The 22,499-nt window shown below is 35.1% G+C and overlaps 1 protein-coding gene across 4 annotated transcripts in view; it reads right to left on the bottom strand.

The window, feature by feature from the left end:
- The window catches only part of LOC143240086 (ribonucleoprotein PTB-binding 1-like), a 70,342-nt gene extending 50,662 nt beyond the window's left edge, over window positions 1-19,680 (bottom strand). For 2 of the 4 annotated variants that reach the window (XM_076481936.1, XM_076481937.1), the window contains exons 1-2: window positions 19,407-19,680; window positions 18,927-18,993 (exon numbers count right to left, since the gene is read on the bottom strand). In XM_076481936.1, the coding sequence (XP_076338051.1) occupies window positions 18,927-18,993; window positions 19,407-19,649 (310 nt within the window). In that variant the 5' untranslated portion in view covers window positions 19,650-19,680. The remainder of the gene's footprint in view (window positions 1-18,926; window positions 18,994-19,406) is intronic. The other 2 variants (XM_076481935.1, XM_076481934.1) reach the window with 2 other exon arrangements.
- Window positions 19,681-22,499: the final 2,819 nt, after the last annotated feature.

Raw genomic sequence — 22,499 nt, 5'->3', positions numbered from 1 at the left:
TGTGATATAATGTCTATAAACACGTCTATTAAATAAAAACACCTAAACAAAAACTAGCAATACAATTCGAGTAGAGGCTTCAGACTGTTGAAATCACTCTTTTTGTGTTCTAATTATACAAGAAAATACAATATTTTTACTATATATGATAAGAGAATATATTGTTCTTTTACCATAAAGCACCAGCGCTTTATTAGATGGTGGTGATAATCTGAAATTTCATGGATTAATGAGGGCCATAAACACAGGTCTAATGAGCCTTGTTGTAAAATCGAGGCTCAGACTAAACGGAGGGGAGGGGGGTTATGTAGAGCATGTCTGGATCCGAGCGGCCCGAACCTGTCGTTAACTATACACTAAACATACACTATGGTCAGCGGCCTTGGCAGCTAAGGAGAGCAAAGCGTTCAACAATAAAACCAACTAGACATGCATAAGAACAAATGGCACAGGAAAACTGCACAATATACACATAAGATTGATGCCCAGACCTAGATCATGGGAGTTTATGCTTGGGAGTAATATTTTCAAATTTCATGCTCTGTTCAATCTGTTGTGATGAAAAGTTTACTTAATCTTACACTACGTACAAGACGTAGGTAGATTCTGTGATAGTGCTTGCAAGCCTTGCATGTATACTTAAGCCTACTGACTGATACAAACTATCGCTTAGATCGAAAATCTTAGAAGCACGCCAATATTAAAGATGTACATTTCGGCTACTAAAAAAGCCTACATCTAGGCCTAATTATATAATTTGATTGGTAAGAACACGAGAATCACAAGAACAAACACACAATTTGTAGACCTGTGATGCAATAAAACAATTCAACAGACCAAACTGTAGGGGGATGATTGTATGCACCATTCCCTCCACCTAAAATGAAGGGGAGGATGTATACCCCCATCCCCTTCAGGATCTACACCCCTGGTACTTAACAGACCAACAAGAATGATGTCATATAAATTGGTTCATACATCCTGTACCCACAGACTTGAGTAAGGCACAGCGATTGACAACATGAAGGTTCATCTTTTTAAGAAATACAGAAAGAAATCAACACTCTCAGAAATTATCATCAGCTTAAGCTTACTGTAGCATACTTCAACAGATACATTATTCTCTGGCTAAGTGAAGACCAATTACTGCTCAGCATCATGGCAAAAACAGAGTTCAGAAAATTCACACACACACAAAAAGGGTATTCATTTATCAGACAGGACAACATTGTAAAAGGCCCCAATTATGGATAAGTATAAAATAGTTAAGCAGCAAATCAGACATCAGCTAATCAAGACTATTATTACTGCTATTATGTTTTATGGGTGGACAGACAAGCTGTCTTTCAAGTTGGATTGGGAAATTAATATTTTCACACAAAGCTGTATGCCACTAGAAGGCCACATTGCTGTTAATCAAAAAAAAAAACTTAAATTATCTGATTTTTTTTCTTCTTCTTCCTCCAAAATGATGAAATAAAATGCATACTGTATCTGATGGTGCAGCAATTATCATGAAAACAATGAAACTTTTAAGTATTCAAGACCCAGAGCATTTTGTTGCTCATTACTGTCAGTGAGGATAGATTTGGAAAACCATAACAGTTTCCAAATTACTTATTAAATCTAAAAATACTGTGACTGTCCAACAATGTAAGTCCTACTTAATCAGTTAGGATGCTATGTTTGGAAAAGACCTTAAAATATTTCAATGTAATTCAGAGCCTTGTAATGTTATGCACCTTGATGAACAGTTTCCATTTGAATAAAAAACTGATTAGGAAGACTTAGGTCCAGTTAAATGTAGTTCAGGTGACTTAAGGTCACCTCACAGTCACAAAAGTCTGATCAACTCCCTCTCACCAATCTCCGTAGAGTGGTTTAGGTCTTTTTTTCACACAGGTGGTGAGTTCTGGTGGAAATGTCTGTCAAATATGCCCTAAAATTCCCTAATAAATAGGGGAAAAAATGGAAATTTGTACAAGGTGAAATAGTGTTCTTAATACGCAAGAATCCATACTTTTATGAAAACAGTCATGCATGAACATGTTAAAAAACACTGGGATCTGGTGATGAATGCTGAAGAAGTGCACATGACAAAGTCTACTCAGTTTCCTCAGACCATTTCATGAGCTCACAGAAATGGTGAGTAACAATCAGGTAGTTATCTCACGAATATAGGTGGAAATAAAGAAGGTTTATCAAATATACCAATTAAATATCTCAATAAAGTGATACTCCCCAGAATAAACTCACTTTAAATTATCAAAGTTGCAAAAGTGGTATGTGCCCTAGACCCTGTAGATTACTGTTTAATACCCAAGGAAGAGGTAGTTGAATCCTTATTGGAACATGTATGTCCAAAACTAACAAAATCAATGATGGATGAAAACACCTTAGATTCTGATGGGCTTAGAGGTGAAATATTGCAGTATTAAGTGCACCAACCTGGTAAAGCTGAGTCAGCAAACACATTTCTCTTCTGAAAAAACAATGCATACTATTATCCAAGATTAGTCAGTGCAGCAAAAATATATTTGTCTCTTCCCTGCGCAAGTGTACCAGTTGATAACTTGTTTCAATTACAGGTCTTATCATATAAGCACAAAGGAGTTACCACCATCCAATGACTATAAAGACAGTGTAATTTATCCATGACAATATAAACCTAGTGAAAATATATATTGTCTGGTGAAGGTTAGATAAATCTCATTCACTGATGTCATGAACCAGGCTTATAATACACCATATTTAAAGTGCTCAGACTATTAATGAACACTGACAATACATTACAGAATTTCACTTATTTCTTGTTTTGTGGGACAAAGGTAATTGTCTCTTGACAAGAAATGCATCTCAGAATGGCTGGTATGGGTATTAACACTTTTACTTATAAAGCAGAGAAAAACAATGCTGAAGGTAGTAATACAATGTTTTATAAGTAATACAAGTACATTTGTTACTTGTGTACAATAACATCACAAAGTTTATTATTCTGTGTAGCACAGAAATTTTCATAGTCTTAATTTATTTCTCACCTTTTGGTGAATACATATAATTGTCTTTAAAGTGCTTTAATAATTTTATAAAACACAATTTTTTTCTGTTATGCATTGAGCCACTCAGCCAATTCACTTAAACAGCCAGCTGATTTTATACCAAGTGACTGGCTCTGAGGTGTACATGTGAATGGAAATTGCCAAAATATTTGTGAAAAAAAGTCACTATCATTTTATACTACATTTGAATTATAAAATTCCATTATCATAAGAAATGTTGTTTTGCGGAACAAGATGAGATAGGCTTAGATTAATCATTTCCTATATAACCATACAGTCTTATTTGCCTCAACACCTGCCATTGTTTCCTGTTAGGATGTCTTTACATTAGGGCTTATTGACCTAATTACAATATCACCAAAAAGAGGACATACATATATATGAAAAACAATAATGGGTTTAAAATCTAATGAGTATGTTAAACTTTCTGATTAAAAATTTAAGAAGTCGGCTTCTTATAAATCCAGGCTTGGTAAAAAAGTTATTTGTATTGTGCACTAGCAATTGTAAGCACTGAACTGTTTATTGAATCAAGTGAAAGTTAAAATTTATGGTTTTGTAGTTTGAAAATTTTATACATAGTTTTAAAATAATGTCTGAAAAAAAAAAGAGCTTCTCCACATAGGTCATGGGTCAAAAGCCACATCATCTCATTTTGTTGAGTTGCATTCAAAATTGTACTGAACTACTATTTTATGAATTTGTGTCAATAAGTTTGGTATCAAATGGCAGATTATGTATATTTCACATTTTCACATTATACACTAATTTCTTAACTTAAATAAACAAATACAAGTTACATAGTACACTGAACGCAGCACTGATACATGTTAGGTGTTTGTGACGTCAAGCTACGAAGTCTATATTTTTGTTGAATTAGAAACTAAAATCATCAATATTGACAAGCTAGAATTCAAAACAAAAACAATTTATCTTTTTTATTTGCTGAGCTATTACTCATGTACTGAATCAAACACAGTGGTTTCCCACCCCTCTTTTCATTTTAGTGAACACTTTCTCACATACAATTATTTCTATCTATAACGTGAAAAACCAATCAAAAGCTCACATTTCCTCAGTGGGTTTCTCAACCAATTTCAAATATCATCACATCAATTTGTTCCCTTGATACAAGATTTTATGTTGTTAAGTTGAATCTTTAGTCTGCTAAAATTTTTATATTTGTTTAGACACAAATATAGCTTAGTTACTAAGTGCAATAAATTATAGTGGAATTCTATGGTATCAATATACTAATTTATGATTTTTTGGTTATTTAAGTGCATGTATAAAACATCTTCCAGATGTGAAAGCTCATAAGACTTAGCAGCCTATCACAAGCAGAAAACAAGTATAAAAGTCATAACTAGAAGATACAATTGTTTGCTTTATTTACTGTTCTATGTTTCAAGAAAAATATTTTTAAAATCTTATTTGTAAATAGTAATAATGTATGTACATATATAACATATTACAACTGAAATATGATTGTATTTTACAAATACACTAAAACAGCCAAGACAGGGTCACTATGTAAAGACTACAGGTAGGTTTTACACTCTCAGATATAGTAACACAAGTGTGCACATGCTGAATCACTGTAACTTCTTAGCCAGCAAAAGGTCAATATAATAAAAATATACACAAATGTATAAGGTAATGATATTTAAGCTATTTAGATTAAACATTTGTGTTTGAGTTATAATTTGTAGTCATTCTAGTAAGACAAAAAGCATGATTTATATTTACTTCCTAATTACTTACGGTGGTTATGAGATTGGTTAATTCTATCAAACACATACACAGATTTTGATTTGATAGCAAAAATAAAAGATAGTTTTTCTTTCAAAATGTTTGATATTTATCTGGAAGTTATAAAGGTTTTCTTTGTGAAATTCAATCATTTTCTGATGTATCAATGTACTTTTTAGCATTAAAATGAAAACTACTTTGCATGTCCAACAGGCAATGTGTGAAAAGAAAAAAAGGCATGTCAAAAACATTACTTAAAAAACCTTAAGACTTACTAATAAAAAAACTCGTATTTTGTAATGTTTACTGTTAATCTGCTAAATATCATGAATATATGCTTACTAACTAAAAAGTTATAGCATGAAAACAATAACAAGCACAAAACTGTCTAGAGGTTGATATCAGAGACTGTGTTGAAAGAGTGAAGTGAAATCTATGACAAAAGTGAGCATTTCTTAACTGTTTCTTTAAAAAAAAAAGTTATGTTACAATGAAATCTTTTTTGCCAGTTGCTGAGGAAGAAATACAGTTTCAAGTTATAATTTTCAGAAAGCCAGTTTTGAGACCAGGAGAAAAAAAATTATTGTTGATACAGTTGGTTGGTTGTTTGGTTGATTTAGTGTTTTATGGCACAAAGCAGCTGGGCTATCTGCACCAAATGTCTGGTAAAAAGGTAAAAGTAAATGTAGTAAAATTCATAAAAGGAAATGAAGGTAAAACAAAACAGCAATTAAAAAAATAAATAGCACAAAAACCAATGTTGACATCCAGTCTACAATGTTAAGAGAGAAATTACAGAAAGAGAAGTTAAAAAGGACTTTCTGTAGCATAATGGTAATTATCACAACCCACCAGGAAGACTAACAGGTAAGTACAAGAACCACTGTCAGACATCTGAAGTTGGCCTTTCCAGTCCTGGTTTCAAGTTATGTGTCATTACAGCCATTATCAAAGGGTGAAGTAATAAAAGTGTTAAAAGACGTCCAGCAAAATTATAATAATAACTCGCCAGGACAACTAACGGGTAGTTCAAACAGCAGCGTTAGTCACCTGAAGTTGGCCTTTCCAGTCGTGATGTCGAGTTATTTAATGTTATGGCCATTTTCTAATTTCAAATCGAATTAGAGAGATTGTGACTCTTAAAAGGGAACCACAATAAAAAAGGTTTAATGAAGAAATATAAAACACTTAAATGACATTAACCCTCATTCACACGGTGGGGGTCAAAAATGGGCCCACTGGTGTTTAAAGTTGTTATAGAAATATCAAAGGTGTGACTTTCGGGCCTAAAAATGTACCTAATTTAATCTATACTAATAACATACTATACTAATACGTTTAACATGTATTTTATGCAAATGGGGTATTACACCCCTTGGCTAATGTCGAAATTCACGTTTTCCACATTGGGGGTCATTTTTAAAAAACTCAATTACATTTCTGGTAAACAATCAAATAATATATTGATATGAAATTTTGTGTTCTAGAACATTCTAGAACACTCTATAAATGTTCTCGAGCATTCTAGAATATTCTTATCTACATTGCATAGAGAGCCCTCAATCGATGATGAATCAGGAAAACCTGAAATAATATCATACTATAATTCCACCAAATGAGGAGTAGATACACTAGACCAAATAGTTAGATTCTTTTCCACAAAAAGAAAGACCAGAAGGTGGCCAATGGCACTATTTTATAACATTCTTGATGCTGCCGCATACAATGCTTACCTTCTCTATCGTCAGCGCCATCCAGAATTCGCATCAAAGTACCAAAAAAGAGCAAGACGTGAATTTCTGAAGTTGCTTACTGATGAATTACTGCCTGAAGAAGATACAAATGAAGTGATCCCTCCCAAAAGACAAAAAGTTGCTGAAGAGAACGTTAGGAAATGGTGTCAAATATGCGCACGTGATTCAAGGAAAAAACTCCTTCAAAGTGTATCAAATGTAGTAAAATGGCTTGCAATGAACATAAAGTTACCCAGAGTGTATGCATAAATTGTATAGAATAAATATTTTGTCCAAATTTATACTTTGCTTATTTATATGAAAATAAATTTTTTAAAAATATTTTTGGTGGGGGTCAAAAATGACCCCCAGTGTGGGCAACGTAATTTTTTTGAGTGTGTGTACTAGGGTTAAAAAGATTAATGGCTGTTAAAAAACTAAAAAACTTTATCAAGGTGGACAGTGTTACCGTCACCAATAACACTGTCTAATGTTATGAACAAACAGTGGGACAGAACATGTTTGAAACATTGCCATCGTTGAAACTCTTAAAGAAGACAAGAAAGTAAAATGTGACTTACAGTGATCTGAGTGTTACATAAACTACACAATGGTGTATCAGTTCCAGATAAAAGAAAACAATGAGTTAAAAAGCTGTGACCAATGCAGTGTCTAGTCAGAACAACTTCCTCCTTCTGATCCTTACAGAAGCAAGACGGCCAAAGTCCAATATAGGGTTTTATTTGGAAAAGCTGGTTTTCGTGTTGCTCACGGCACGGAGCTGGCACAGAGCCGAGCCTTGAATACAGGACCATAGTCCATGAATGGAATAGGCACAGTAGTGATAGTGCCAGAGCAGATAGATTTAGCTACCGTGTCTGCAAGCTCGTTCCTGTGAATACCAACATGGCCTGGTATCCAGAAAAACTGGATAAAAGAAGATATTAAAAAGAAATGGGCCAGTCAGTTTTGAATATCAGCGAGAACAGGGTGTGAACCAACGTGAAACGATTCCAGGGCTAGTAGAGAACTAAGCGAGTCAGTATAAATTGTGCAGTTGGAGTACTGCTCAGCTTCAATATGATCCAGGGTAAGAGAAATGGTGTACAGTTCAGCAGTGAACACAGAAGCTGAAGAGGGGATTCTGCGCGCAACTACCGAACCGCAAAAAACCATGGCAGAGACTACAACAGAGTCACCTGATTTGGAACCATCTGTATAAATTGGAATAAAAAGGTTGTTCAAAAGATGTTCAGTAAATAAAAGAAGGTACTTCCAATCAGGAGTATCTGCTTTTCTCAGATGACTTAAAGAAAGGTCACATTTGGAAAATGTAATAAGCCATGGTGGGATGGGCTGACCAGTGGATTCTGCAATTTTATCCAAGGACAGACCCAAATCATCCAATTGCACCTGGACGCAAAGACCAAAAGGAGCAATGGCAGATCATCTGTTCTGAAAAAGTATGGCCTGTCGAGGAAGGAAAACACAACACCAGGTGGGATGCTTTGGTAAGAAACAAAGTTTTGAAGAATATAGTAAAGACAGTTACAAATGGCAAAGGTGCAAAGAAGGTTCAGGAGATTCTACGTATAAGCTCTGAACTGGGGAAGTGCAGAAAGCCCCAGTACAGAGTCGAAGTTCTTGATGATGAATGGGGTCCAGCATCTTTAAGGCCAAGGGTCTGACAGAGGCATAGACCACTGATCCATAGTCGAGTTTCGATCAAATAAGAGCACAATATATCTTTAACATAGAACATCAATCCGCTCCCCAACTGGTGGAAGAGAGGGCACGGAGGATGCTCAGTGTTCTTGTACACTTAACCTGTAGCTGCTTTAAGTGTGGTATAAAAGTCAGCTTAAGGTCTAAAATAAGCCCAAAGAATGTGGTCTCCGAAACTTCACCGATACGGAGTTCAGGATCAGGGTGAATACCCTGTTGGCAGCAAAAGTGCATGCAAACGTTTTTAGAGAGAGAGAAATTAAAGCTGTTCACCGTGGTCCACTTCAGTACACGATCGAAGGCAAATTGTAGTTGCCGCTCAATATATCTCATATTCGACGACTAACACAAGATGTGAAAGTCGTAGAGAGAGAACCCACTTGCAACAGTGAGAGGGAGTTGTTTAGCAATGGAATTAATTTTTATACTGAAAAGTGTGACATTCAAAACACAGCCCTGAGGGACCCCAAGTTCCTGTACAATCTTCGACACGGGAAAGTGTCGAACCCACACGAACATGGAATCTCCTGTCTGTTAAAATTTTTTTAATAAACATGGGTAAATGGCCACGTAACCCATATATATGGAGGTCTCACAAAATGCCATACCTCCAGGTTGTGTCATAAGCCTTCTCAATGTCAAAGAAAATTGATACAAGATGTCATTTGAGAAAGGCTTCTCTGACTCACGTTTCAAGTCGAATTAGGTGGTCCATGGGAGTGCTGTCATCGGTACCCACACTGGGTGGGCAGAGAAGGTTGTTTGATTCGACAAACCAAACAAGACAAGCATTAACCATCCTCTCTAAGGTCTTACAGAGACAGCTCATCACAGCAATTGGATGGTAATTTGAATGAATCTTGGGATCTTTCCCAGGCTTAGAGAAAGGTAAGATAATAGCCTGGTGCCAGGCATTAGGAAAAACATTCTCCTGCCAGATCCAGTTAAAAATAATTAGAAGAATAACAAGAGAAGCAGGAGATAGATGGTGCAGCATGTCATAGGGTACATCATCTGGTCCAACAGATGTACTGCCAGACCAATGAAGGGCCATTGTCAGAACACCAGTGTAAAGGGACGATTATAGTAAAAAAGACAGTCAGTTTGAAAGGAAAGAGGTGAACGCTCTGCCCAAGGCTTGATGGCCAAGAAGGTGGAGGAACAAGCAGAAGTGCTAGATACCCGGCAAAAGCTTTCACCTAGAGTATCGGCGATGCTTCGGGTATAAGCTACTTCCTGGCCATCAGAGAGTAAGACCAAGAGGGGGACAGAATTGTAGTGCCCACTGACCTTTCGAACCCTGTCCCATATGACCTTGGAACTGGTGGTAGAAGATATGTTAGTTGTGAACTTAATCCAAGATTCCTTCTGGCTTTGACATCTTACCCACCTAGCATGTGCACTAACCTGCTGGAAAGTGATGCAGTTTGAAAGTGTGGAACATCTACAGAAAGTATCTCAGACCCGTTTTTGAGCCTTCTGTGCCATGTGGCAGGCAGGATACCACCACGGACGAGGATATAGTGAAAAGCGTGTCAAGGTTTTAGGAATACACTGAGCAGCTGCTTGTATAATAGTCAGTTACTGCTGCCACACAGTCGTCTATTGATGGCTGACAGACGGCAGGATCAAGTGCTGCGAGAGCAGTGAAAGTGGACCAGTCTGCCTGATCCAGCTTCCACCGGGGCAAGCAGGTAGAAGGCATCAACCATGGCCAGTCTCTCTCAAAAGTATAGGAAAATTATCACTGCCTAGTGAATTATTGTCAACACTCCATGAAAAATGGGAGAATAATGAAGGGGAGCAAACCAACAGATCAATAGCAGTAAAGGACTGACTAGGTGCATGAAAATAAGTGGAAGAACCAGTATTGAAAAGAAAAAGGTTGTGATCAGAAAGCACACACTCTACAGAGTGACCCTACTAACAGCACTTCCCCAGAAGGGATGATGTCCATTAAAGTCCTCCAGGATTTGAAAGGGAGACGGCAACTGTTCAACAAGAGCATCAAGGTCTGATTGATTATATGTCTCTCGAGGTAACAGGTAGAGAGAACAAACAGTGATGGTATGACCCAAGGAATCACGGATGGCTACGGCCTCCAAGGGTATGTTGAGCAACAAAGACAGGGTGGGCACATGCTGATCAATCAACAGTGCCACCCCTCCATGCACTCGTCCATCACACAGTCTGTCATTTCTGTACAGAGAAAACTGCCGAATGGTGACTGTATCAGCAGGTTTCAGAAATGTTTCTTGTAAGGAAAGACCTACAGGATGGAAGGAAGCAATCAGTGTTTTGATATCATCTAGATTAAAACGTAAACATCGACAGTTCCATCATATCAAGGTGGCCATTTTTAATGACACATAGGCAAAGTGGCTAAAGAACCCTTCTGTTTATGACCACGTCTTTTTTCCTTACTGTCCTTATTCTGAGGAGGTCTATTGACCTCCATGGATCCTGCCCTGGGTCAATTGGGCAGGTCTTTATTGTTGGAAGGAGATTCCAGTGTTTGAGGATGTGAACAGATGATTGTTTTACATCTTGGGGTGGGAGAAAAAGATGTATCTGAAGAAATTCCTGAATTTGGAACCAAAGGATGTGGATCTTGGGGTTTATTGGAATGTATGGGAAGAACAGAAATAGGTGTAGAAGTTGATTCATCAACTTTTTTAACCATGACGTAAGGCTTTTCATTTGTTTAGAGAATGATTCTCTTGGAGGCACAGAGAGATCTATCTGCACTCCCACTGTAGTTGTGGAACGAAGTGCAGCAGCATGCATCCAAGATGAAGTGGCGGACAGCAATTTCCAAGCCTCAGGATAATTAATGTTATGTGTTTTCAAACGTTGCACCTCTTTTTCCTCCAACTATTTAGGGCAAGAACGAAAGTAGGAAGGATGAAAACCATTGCAGTTGACATTATGTGGGTCCATGTCACACTCATAGGCATCGTGGTCCTTGCCACTATAATGAGCACATGTCAGGGAACCATGACATGACATCTTTCAGTGGCCAAACCTCTGAGACTGGAAAGAGCGGAGAGGGTTTGGAATGTACGGCCATACCCTGCAATTTAGAAAATCTGTCTTGATGGTGGCAGGAGCACTTGGTGATATAAATGTCAAATTGAGGATATTTGTCTGCAGTGTAACTCCATCTTTGTGAGTGGAGATGTGTCTTACTGCAGAAATTCCTTGAGTGGAGAAACCAGCGAGAATCTCTGACTCGGAGACATTCTTCAAATCCCTCTCAACAATAACTCCTCGTGATGAATTCAAGGTAGCATGAGGGGTAACCTCAACTGGTACATTCCCAATAGCCTTTGAATTCAAGAGGAGTTCACTGTGTTGGGATGTGGATGTTTTAACCAATATGTCTCCAAATTGAAGCTTCTTTACTGACTTTGGAGAGCCAGCAAGTCCCTCCAGTCCCTTCTGAATAAAAAAGGGGGACATTTGCCCTAAAGGTTTTTCTAAAAAAGAATGTAGGATGAGAAAATAAGGTACAACTGGTGGTACAGACGTTGAAGACGTGGTCGTTTACCTGTTGACTGTTTTTTCACTACTTTCTTTTAATTTTTATTAGGAGGATCCATAGGAAAAAGAGAAAATTACAGTGCCCACTGACCCCACTCACCATGGAGCCCTACGAGGGGACGCACTACAATGTCATGCAAGGACATTGCAGCAACGCCAGGGTTCCATGAGCACTATACCCAAACACCAGCATCAGACACAATGTCCACAACACTCACTGAGAACTTCCAACACTGGTACTTGGTTGACTCTAGCTGATTGACCCTAAGGGGGCCTCCCAAAGGCTGCCCATCTACAGGAATTCAAGACCAAAATGGTGTATTAGGGTTGCACCCCTCAACCACCAGGATCCTCTCCTTCCCTTCACGGGTCACAACGCACGACAAACATGTGGATGGATGTTTAGATCCCAGAGGAGGTAATCTGAAAGAACAGAACCTTCCCTGTAAGGTCCCCTCACCACGTACAGGAATCCACACTGAGGATTGTTATAGAACAGCATTAATAAATATAAAACATTTTCCAAAAACTGCTTTTAGTTTGAGATACTTAGTGATTCTAATTTACTTTACTATGGAAATAAAAGAAGTTGATGAATAAATGATGCAGTTTATATCACATATTGGAAGATTGACAGAACTCTTTGGATTTGGCTAAAACAGCAATAAAGAAAACCAAAAGGGGTGTAGGAGAAACAGCTGGTTTATGTTGAAAAGTTAACTAGGATTTTAATTACTTTTATAATATAATGGTGACAGAAAAGTTAATGTTAAAGATGCTTACATAGCTGAACTTTTATTTTTGATGTTGAAAGTGAAGATATAAGCAATATTCTTGAACCTGAGCAAACTATGGAAAATACAGAATCATCTAGATATTAAAAACAGGACCAGAAAATGTTTCTCCATTGTTTTAATGAAGGTTAAAGGTCAGATATGCAAGCAGGTCAGCAGAGTTAATAGTAAGACTGAACAGTTTCTTATGTCACTCCAGTTTTTAAAGGAGCAGACAGTTCCTTAAGTTACTCCAGTTTTAAAAGGTCTGGACAGTTTCTCATGTTACTCCAGGTTTAAAGGACTGGACAGTTTCTCATGTTACTCCAGGTTTAAAGGACTGGGCAGTTTCTCATGTTACTCCAGTTTTCAAAGGGGGTGATAACAACTGTCTGGAAATTATAGGGCAGATAGCCATACTAGTATACAGTTCTAAAGTATGATAAGATCCACAATATCAGTAGGTGAAATATGATAAATGAAAGCCAACAAGGATTCACCATAGTGAAGTCTAGATTTACTAATATGTTGGGTGCAGACTTAGTGTAGTTAAGATTTTCAAAGAAAAGATCTTAACAAGGTGCCACAGAAAAAATTAGTTATTAGCTAAGAAAAATCAAACATTAATCAGTAGGGAAATATTAAATAATTGGACTGCAGGACAATATTCCCTCTACTATTTCAATCCATGTGTACCAGTAACAAAGCAGTGAGCAAACATGTGTTACTTGTTATTTTGTTTTTTGGAGGGGGGTTATATTTTGATCACCAGTCCTATTGGATCATTAGGTAACTTTGCAATGCTGTCAGTTGGTTATTTAGACTTTTTAGTTAGGCCTACTGACTGCCAGAGTCATTAAGGCTGACAACATGTTATGACTTCTCACCATTATTGAAAATGTGCTCAGCTGGAATTATGAAGTCCATGGCATTTAATTGGTTGTTGTGCAGCTTAGAGGAAACTGAAACAGGGTGGTTGGATGGGAGAAAGCAAAAGGTATTTATTAATATAGTCCAGTTTTAATTACTAGTTGTGTAGCCTCCTTGGGCCTTTACCCTTTCTTATTAACATTACCAAAAACGAGTATTTCTAGATTTACTGAAAGTGCTGAAATATTAAAGAATACCTTGGATCAGTTGGTAAACTGGAGAAATACTCAACAAAAAACTTTCAGTTATAATAGTGCAAGGTAGTTATGAATCAAAATAAGAAAGGAATGTCTGATTTTGATTGGCTAGAACAGGAATTGGTAACTTATTTTACAATGGCCACAACTGTAGTTAATGAACACAAAGTTTTCTTTCAAAAAAGAAAAGAAAGAAAGAAAGATGTTAATTTAATCAAAATAATTACATTTTAACTAACCTTCAATGTGAAAATTGATGGGGTTTTTATCAACAAGTTTTGTGAAATTTGGCTTAATATCTATGCTCAATGAGCATTTTAACTCTGCCTCTAAATTTATGCCAGTAAGCCAAGATCTGTACGTAGACTTGAGAAAATCTAGCATAGAAAATGTTGACTCACACACCCATGTGGATCCAAACATGGAAAATAATTTTGAAATTGCTATCTATAAACTTGGAAGACTCTCATTTATCAGAATAGTGAGCCACATCTCACTGATAGGACATTTTTATTTACCTTTTATATATTCTACACTTTGCAGAGTAAACATCTTGTCTTCAAATCCAATTTATCCAAAGATAAAAAAGGTGTAATTTCCTTACTGAAATTTCCTAAGTCAAATTGAAATGGATCATGCAAAAATTATCAATTTCAAAATTTTAAATTCATAGGAATGTGATTCAAAGTTTTGAGATAGATTTTTTATCCAGTTTACATAAAGATCACCTTTAGCATCAGAGTAATCATATTCATTATTTTTTTTCAACTTTGCAAAATGTGTCAAATCATTCTTTTATGATTGTTATGCAAAGAGGTTTAGCTTTAACTGAAATTCATGAACAGACTGTGATTGCTCGCATATAAATATACCTCTTCCCTGAAGCTTCATATTCAAATTATTCAAGTGAGCCATCATGTCACACACAAAGTGCACATCACACTGGCATGACAAAGTTTCAATTTCAGGGAAATTTTTAATCTTACCTTTTTCAACAAGATACTCTTTTATTTGAGGAAATGAGGAAGTAAATCATTCCAAGACTTTTCCTCTACTTAACCATCTTACATTTGCAAAATAAGTAAGATCATCAAAAGTACAGTCACTGCTTTCCTTTAAAGACTCAACAAATTGTTGATGGATGAGAGAGCTTCTACTTCTAATATAATTCACAATTTTTTTCAACAATGTCCATCAAATTATTCAATTTATCACTTCTAGACATCTGAGCACATACATTTTCCTGATGTAAAATGCAATGGAAAGATGCCAGAGTGTACTTCACTTTATTTTCAATTAAATGTTGCTTCAAAAAAAAACAAATCCTAATTTCACCCCAGTCGTGGCAGAAGCACTGTCTGTTGTGACAGAAACCAGTTTTTTTTAAATCCAGATTGAATTTTTTTGACATTTCAAGAAATTCTTCAAAGATGTTTTTTCCACATGTTTAATCACGTAATCCACAAAGGCCAAGCACTTCTTCCCTCACTTGAAGATCTGAAGTTACATATCAAACTCAAAATATCAACTGTGCAGTGTCACTAACATCTCTTGACTCATCTAGTGCTAAAGAAAAATATAAACAGTCTTTTAGTTGTTCAAGCAACTGATTTTTATGTCTTTCACTAACTCTTGCATTCTACAGACAATTGTTCTATGACTTAATTGCAAATTATTTACCTTTTAAAGAATATCATCTTTTATTTTTGAATCATAATTCTCCAAGAGAGGTTCAATGACCACATTTACTAGTTCAGGATCAGAAAGTAATTTCTTCTTTTGAGCTAGAATCCAAGCTACTTTATAGCTAGCTTAAGTAACTAGTTCTATCAATGATAAACATCTTTTTAGGCTTCCCTTTTGTTCATAAAGTTGTGCTTTCAGACGGCTAATTTCATTAATACGATTTTTGCTATGAACTGGAAAATTGTTAAAGTATTGCTTAAGGTTGTATACTTTATTATTACTAAAAACTTTGTTACACAAACGACACACTGGTTTATTATTTACTTCAATCACTGCAAATTTCAACTCCCAACTTTCATTAAATTCTTGTTTCATGTTTTTCAGCAGTAATACCAGAATCAATTATACTGTCTTTATTTTCTGAGTGTTCATCATCATGTGGATTATTTTGTTTTCAAATTATCCACTTATCCATATTATGGGATTAAAAACAAAATATAGTTAAACACTTGAAAGTTGCACAAAAAATATATTTGCAAGAGCATGCAAAACAATGCACACACAATGACAAACATCTAAACCAGACTAAATTTACAAAATGGGCAGAGTCTGTGGCAGTGATGAAGTGTATGACATCAGCAACGATGTAAGGCGGTGCAGTTGCTGATTGCCAAATTTCAATAAAAAAATAAATGATGGAAAAAGTTGATTCCTAAACTCGAGCTGACCACAATTGTGCTGTCCACTGGCCACGGAGTTGCTCACCCCTGGGCTAGAATAATGTCAGTTAATCTACAACATAATTAAAGGAGAAAATCTGAATTATGTGTTATCCATGTATCATTACCAATATTAAAATATTTAGTTTATCTTCATATAACAAAGGAAATGAAACAATCTCAGTTATTTGTAGACCAGCCCTTGACACAGTACACTCCGCTGAATCATTTTGTTTATATTGAACAAAAATCAATGCTACCGGTTTAGAAAACAGACAACAAATATACAATACATGAATACACTTGAAAACAAATGTTTATCATAATACATAAACTTCCATTAACCATTTAGGTTATTATCTATAATATTAGTTTAGTACTAGCTGAAGACTGAATGTTGTCATTTCTGTCATTATACTCTTCACCATTATTGGTTTTAGTTTCTTGACTACCAGAATCACTGATTCTTTACACCTTGTCTGCTGTTAAAATTATGTATTGTTAATATACACACAAGAAAATAATGATATTACCAGCAACTATCACCATCATAAGAGAAAGTATAGAAAGATTCTTTTATCTTCCCATTATCAGGCAACATTCTAAGTGGAGTTGTAACATGTCCAAACTCTCAGTTAATTTCATGCTCTCACTTATGAGTAAATACATGATGAGAATTAAAGTCCAAAATATCTTGAAATCAAAATATTAGGAGATTTCGAGATAGAGGACAGATATAACAAATTCTAATGCTTCTACATTATTTATTAATATGTTTGTTTTCAATGCAGACAAGATTATGTGGGATTAATCATGTGATATTCAGAGCATCTGAAACCTAATGCTGGTAATTCTTCAAATACCTTCAAGTATCTAAATCAAGAAAGTGATTGCACTGCTGAAGAAAACATCTTTGACACATGCAAGTTTCAACAATGATTAAATCTGTAAAAATCTAATAAACATCAAACAAAAACCAATAATGAACTCTAGCTCTGCATTATTAGAAACTGTTTAGCACAAGAAGAAAACAAATTTTATGCTTATGGCAACTCATGATCATTACAACAGTTCTGACAAAAAATCAGGACGCCCAGCCAAGCAACTTGAACGTCCTGAGTGGCTAGAGAAATTGTGGTTCTCAGGCAACAGGACCATCATTTCCAATATCAATAATGTATCTGGGTTATCATAATTTAGATTACACCATATCAACAAAGTAAATGAAGAGAAGAGTCTTAACATAATGGTGAATAACTCATAGATGTTAATAGCAGAGATAATAAGAATTGAAGGGTGTATTTACATACATATGGATTACAAGTCAAAGGAGGTAATTCTCAATATATATATACTCACATATGCCTCTCTTGGAATTTTGACTCACCAAAAAGAGCTCAGAGGAAGGCTGCTTGAATAATTCCAGGGACAGAAGGCTTATAAGAACAGGTTAGTGTATCTTAACTTTTTTTTGAAAGATAAAAGGATGTAAGCTTAGTAAAATTCACTAAATTATATAGATGGAGAGGGGACTGATGAAACTTAGATCTCTGGTTTCTTCATGCTACACTCTAAAGATATTGGAAGAAGAGAACACGAGTTTCATATTTTTAAAAGAAAGACTTGGCTCTAGTTAAGACAGTTTTACTTTTCTAAGGGTGATTGAATTACAGAACTGAGATAATAGACCATACTGGTGGCTATATTTACAGAAGTTTAAGTGGAAAAGTAATGATTTTCTGAAAAGCATGATGTGAGTGACCAATTCCAGCTTTAAAAAACCAACTAAGTTGTCCACAGATTATGCTATGAGAATACAGAACCATTTAGACAACACTTCATTATCTTTAGCACATTATATTGGGTTGAGGAATAATTCGTGAGCGTTTTTTCAAGTTAACAAAATATATTCATAAATGAAATGCTTTCGCAAAAAATTTCATGTCATTTGGTAGATAATTTTTTGCTCTAATAGATGGTGTGTTTGATTTTCATATGTCTTTAATTTTTGCTTTCATTTTCAGCTCATTAAATGGAATGTCAAGTGGACAAAATCGAGCATTTTTGACACCATCTGCTTTTCGCATTTAATTTCTTGCAATTTCGTTTAAAACAATGCATACTATATACCTAGGTATTACATGAAATAAAGTATCATAATAAATGTTTTGGGTGTAATGTGTTCATGCATTGAAGTATTGTATAGTCTTGCATGTAATGCCTGAATGAAATTATTTAAAAACGCTCACGAATTATTCCTCAACCTAATACATAGTGATACCAAAGCGTATACTACCACAATATTTCCAAGTTCATCTCCTACAATATTTTTTTGGTCACGTTTGTTTTTTTATTAGCCATCTTTTTCTTTTATTACAAAAATAAGTTCAGCTGTCATTAACCTCACATAAAATCGACAAAATAACATTATCAGTGCACATACTACAGATCCTTTTAGGCAAAACAGTAAAAATAATAATTATCAATTTTTGTCTCACCCTGTGAATAAGAAATAGAAAAACACTACCTATGTCTGTATTACAGGAATCTTTTGGAAGATTACATTATTTTACTTTTTTTCAGCTTAGACATATGAAATAGTATGTTTATAACCCAGAAAACTTGTATTGATTTGAAATTTTATGTTTTTTGTTGGAAAATTTCATAAGTCAAGTTACGTATACACACACACACAAAAAATGTAAATTTCTATCCTTACACAGGTACACACACAGGATTATGAAGCATGGTGATTTCACATGACTAAAGTAATAAACACACTTAGTTTTGTCAAAATCTGCTGAATTACCTGAAGCTGTGGCTTTATTCATTTCCACATCTTTAATATCAAGAGAACATAAAAATTCCCGAATATCCTGAAAAAAAGGAGTTTATTATATGTCAAAACACATTTTCAAAACTGTAAAATCTAAATCATCCCACTTCAAAAAAATACATAACCTTACCAAACTATTTAATAAAACCAGTGGATATGTTTTTAATACATTTTGATCTAGCTTTTAGTATATTAATAGTAATACTATTACTAACAGTATGGCTATGAGACGACTGTACGGCTGACTCATTCCGGCACTACTCTTTCGTTAGGCTTAAGTTTATCTTTTTTTGTTTGTTTGTGAAATTAGTGATAATAGACGTAAGCACCGTTAATTCTTTTACTTTTGACAACTTTATACTTCTTTATCAAACATTATACAATTATCAAAATATTGCATAATTATGCACGAGAGGTACTGGTCTAAGCATAATGAACTTGTACTATGTCTACCTTTTCCTCTGTGTCATCAGACAAATGCGATATTTGAACAAAACGACCGTTATGAAAGAGTCGCATAGACTTTTTCCATTGATTTTCATCTTCCAGCACGGATACACTTTCTTCTGTTAATTCATTATTTTCCTGCTCTTCTTTTGTGTTACCAGCGTCTTCTTCTGTACTTTTTGACTTGAATTCAGCTTCGTCATTAGTTGCTGCATCAGACTCAACCTCCATTTCTAATTTGTCCGCCATTACATCTGTTAAAACTTAACAGTCTACCTTAAATCTCACTAGAGGACGCTCGCTAATTAATATCACCTTCTTGCATTGAAAACTAATTTTATGCTCTGCTTTCTCCCTCTCTGTTTCCTTTCGTCTTAAAACTCAACATCATGAGCACAACTAATAGATTAACTTGAGCACATATGAGCACTCACAGACTGCTCGATAATTGAACCATTTAAGTATTTACTGCCAATGTATCAAAATTAAATATTTCATTTAATCAGCGATTAATAACTACATATATATTACACAATAGTTGCATTATTAATTACTAAATATACAGTAATTAAAATAATTTGTTTGCTTTGAATTTAGCGCAAAGCTACAAAATTGCTATCTGCGCTAGCCATCCCTAATTTTGCAGTGTAAGACTAGAGGGAAGGCAACTAGTCATCACTACCCACCGCCAACTCTTAAGCTACTCTTTTACCAACGAATAGTGGGATTGATCGTTAGATTATAACGCCCCTACGGCTGAAAGGGCAAGCATGTTTGGCGCGACGGGGATGCGAACCCGAGACCCCTAGATTACTAGTCGCACGCCTTAGCACGCTTGGCCATGCAGGACCTAATTGAAAAAAGAAACACCAGATGTATTAATATTGATTCTAAAGAAAACTTACACTGTTTATACATAACGTTTTTATTACAAATTGATTTAAATACCAACAAGAAAACAAAGGAATAAAACTATTAAAAATATATGCTTAATTTACTTATGAAGAACCTTTCTTGTTAAGTTGTTTTGAATTAAGCACAAAGCTACACAATGGGCTGTTTGTGCGCTGCCCACCACGGGTATCGGAACCGCGGTTTTTAGCGTTATAAGTCCACAGACATGCTGCTGAGCCACTGGGGGTTTCTCGTTAAGAAAAACCCAAACTAGTAAATTATTTCAACATAAACGTACAAAAAGTATTCATATATTTTTTGTTCATGCGAGTATTAGAACCACGCCAGAAAACGAAAACATCATCCGAGTGGTTTCATTTAATTCCATGAACCTTATTTAACTACTCGGAACGTTTAATGATGTGTTTATAAGTAAGTACTGCACCTAAACCTTTTTCAAGAAGAAAGTGGTAGGACTTGTTTAAAATCTTAAACTCACACAAAATTACCCGTATCTGTATAACCGCTTATTCATGATGCCGGGAAAACAGTTTACTCCTGAAGGAGGACCTACCTTTCGAAAGCATTCGGCTTATGAGGTTTTCATCATTTTATTTTACCATTTCTATATTTTACAAACTCAGTTGTTGTTTTTTTATTTTATCAAAAGCATTCCTTCATCGTGAATTAGTAGTACATCTGAGAACTTATTTTTGTCAGGATCTAAGAACTGGGAGGAGGGGCAGATTTGTTAACCTCGTCCTCTTCCCAGTATTACGTTATATGGTTGCTGTAAAAATTATATATAGATACTACACAAACGTGAAAGTAAACCGCACAATCTTCGCTCCCTTTCAGCAAAATGTTCATTTAGATACAGTTAATTACATTCATATCTTGTAAACACCCTTGTTAATGTTCGAAATTACATAGTCCAGTATCTTGAATACACACATTTCACTAGTTCTAATCCTAATTTGAGAACATTTTACTTACAAAACACTTTTCAGTTTAGTTTAAAACTAATGTAAATGGTTCAATCTAGCATTACGTAGCCTGATCTACTCTTTCCTTCTAAAATACACGTTAAGTGGCAAGAGCGGTTTAGATCTATTTCCATAATGTATGTAGTTTTTAACAAAGTAATTTAGAGAATTATACAAGCCTATTGACGTTCGTTTACACGTTTCTGTAATTATGTATAAATTTAGCTGATGTGCTACATAATTATTTATAAGCTAAGTAATAAGTTTTATATTTGCAATTTATTTAACTGTTTAGGTGCTGTGTATATATATATTCTATAAATAGGCATATGTACGTTTACAGTATAATTTGATATTATCTGCTGTGACTCCATGTTTCTTTACCTGCTAAACTTCCATAATTTATTTATTTAGAATCGTTGGTTAGAATTTTGGCGAAGCTATGATCTGGAAGTGTTCCATTCATATAATTTAATGGTGTTATTTTTTTGTCTTGTTTTGAGGTCGTAAAGATTCTCGTTCGATAACTTTTATGATCTTCGACTAGTTGGGGTTGAAGATCAGTTGCTACAATAGATTTTTGGGACCGGTTTTCCAAACATCATCCGCGGATTGCGATTAAAATAGTTTTTGGGTCTTGCAACGGTATATTGCTTACATATCTGAAGTATATACTAGGGCTAACTATCCTTCCTTGGAAAACGTCTACGAAATAAAAAAAAAAAAAAACTTGGGGTTGGTTCCCCTAATATTTATCTTAAATGTTCTATTCCCCCCCCCCCCCAAAAAAAAAGATACAAACCAGCGAATAATTCCACACCATAGATCCAATTCGGTACTAATAATGCTAAAATCCTGATTTCGATATTTGTAGTGGACGAAATACAAATAGTCCATTCTTTAGATTTGTGCTTAAACAACAAAATCATTTCAGGTTCAAAATTTTAATAAATATTGTGGTCCATTTTTTTCTTAGTTTATTTCATGGGTGCAATGTGTTCACAGATTTTTTCATTACACCACGATATATTGCATATACGTTTTTTCAGTTTTATATCAGTATTGTTACTAAGATCAACTACAGATAATGTAACTGGCCAGTAGTAGCATGTACTGCTCTTATAAACAATATCATGACCTATAGACCCTTTTCTAAAAAAAATTGTAAATCTAAACCTCCAAGAGTATTATTTTCATGGCTCTATTTATGGTAGTCGTT

The sequence above is a fragment of the Tachypleus tridentatus genome, chromosome 13 (genome assembly GCF_004210375.1).
Source record: "Tachypleus tridentatus isolate NWPU-2018 chromosome 13, ASM421037v1, whole genome shotgun sequence".
Lineage (NCBI taxonomy): Eukaryota > Metazoa > Arthropoda > Merostomata > Xiphosura > Limulidae > Tachypleus > Tachypleus tridentatus.
The sequence above is the reverse complement of the archived record's forward strand: the minus strand, read 5'-3'. Positions and strand labels throughout refer to the sequence as shown.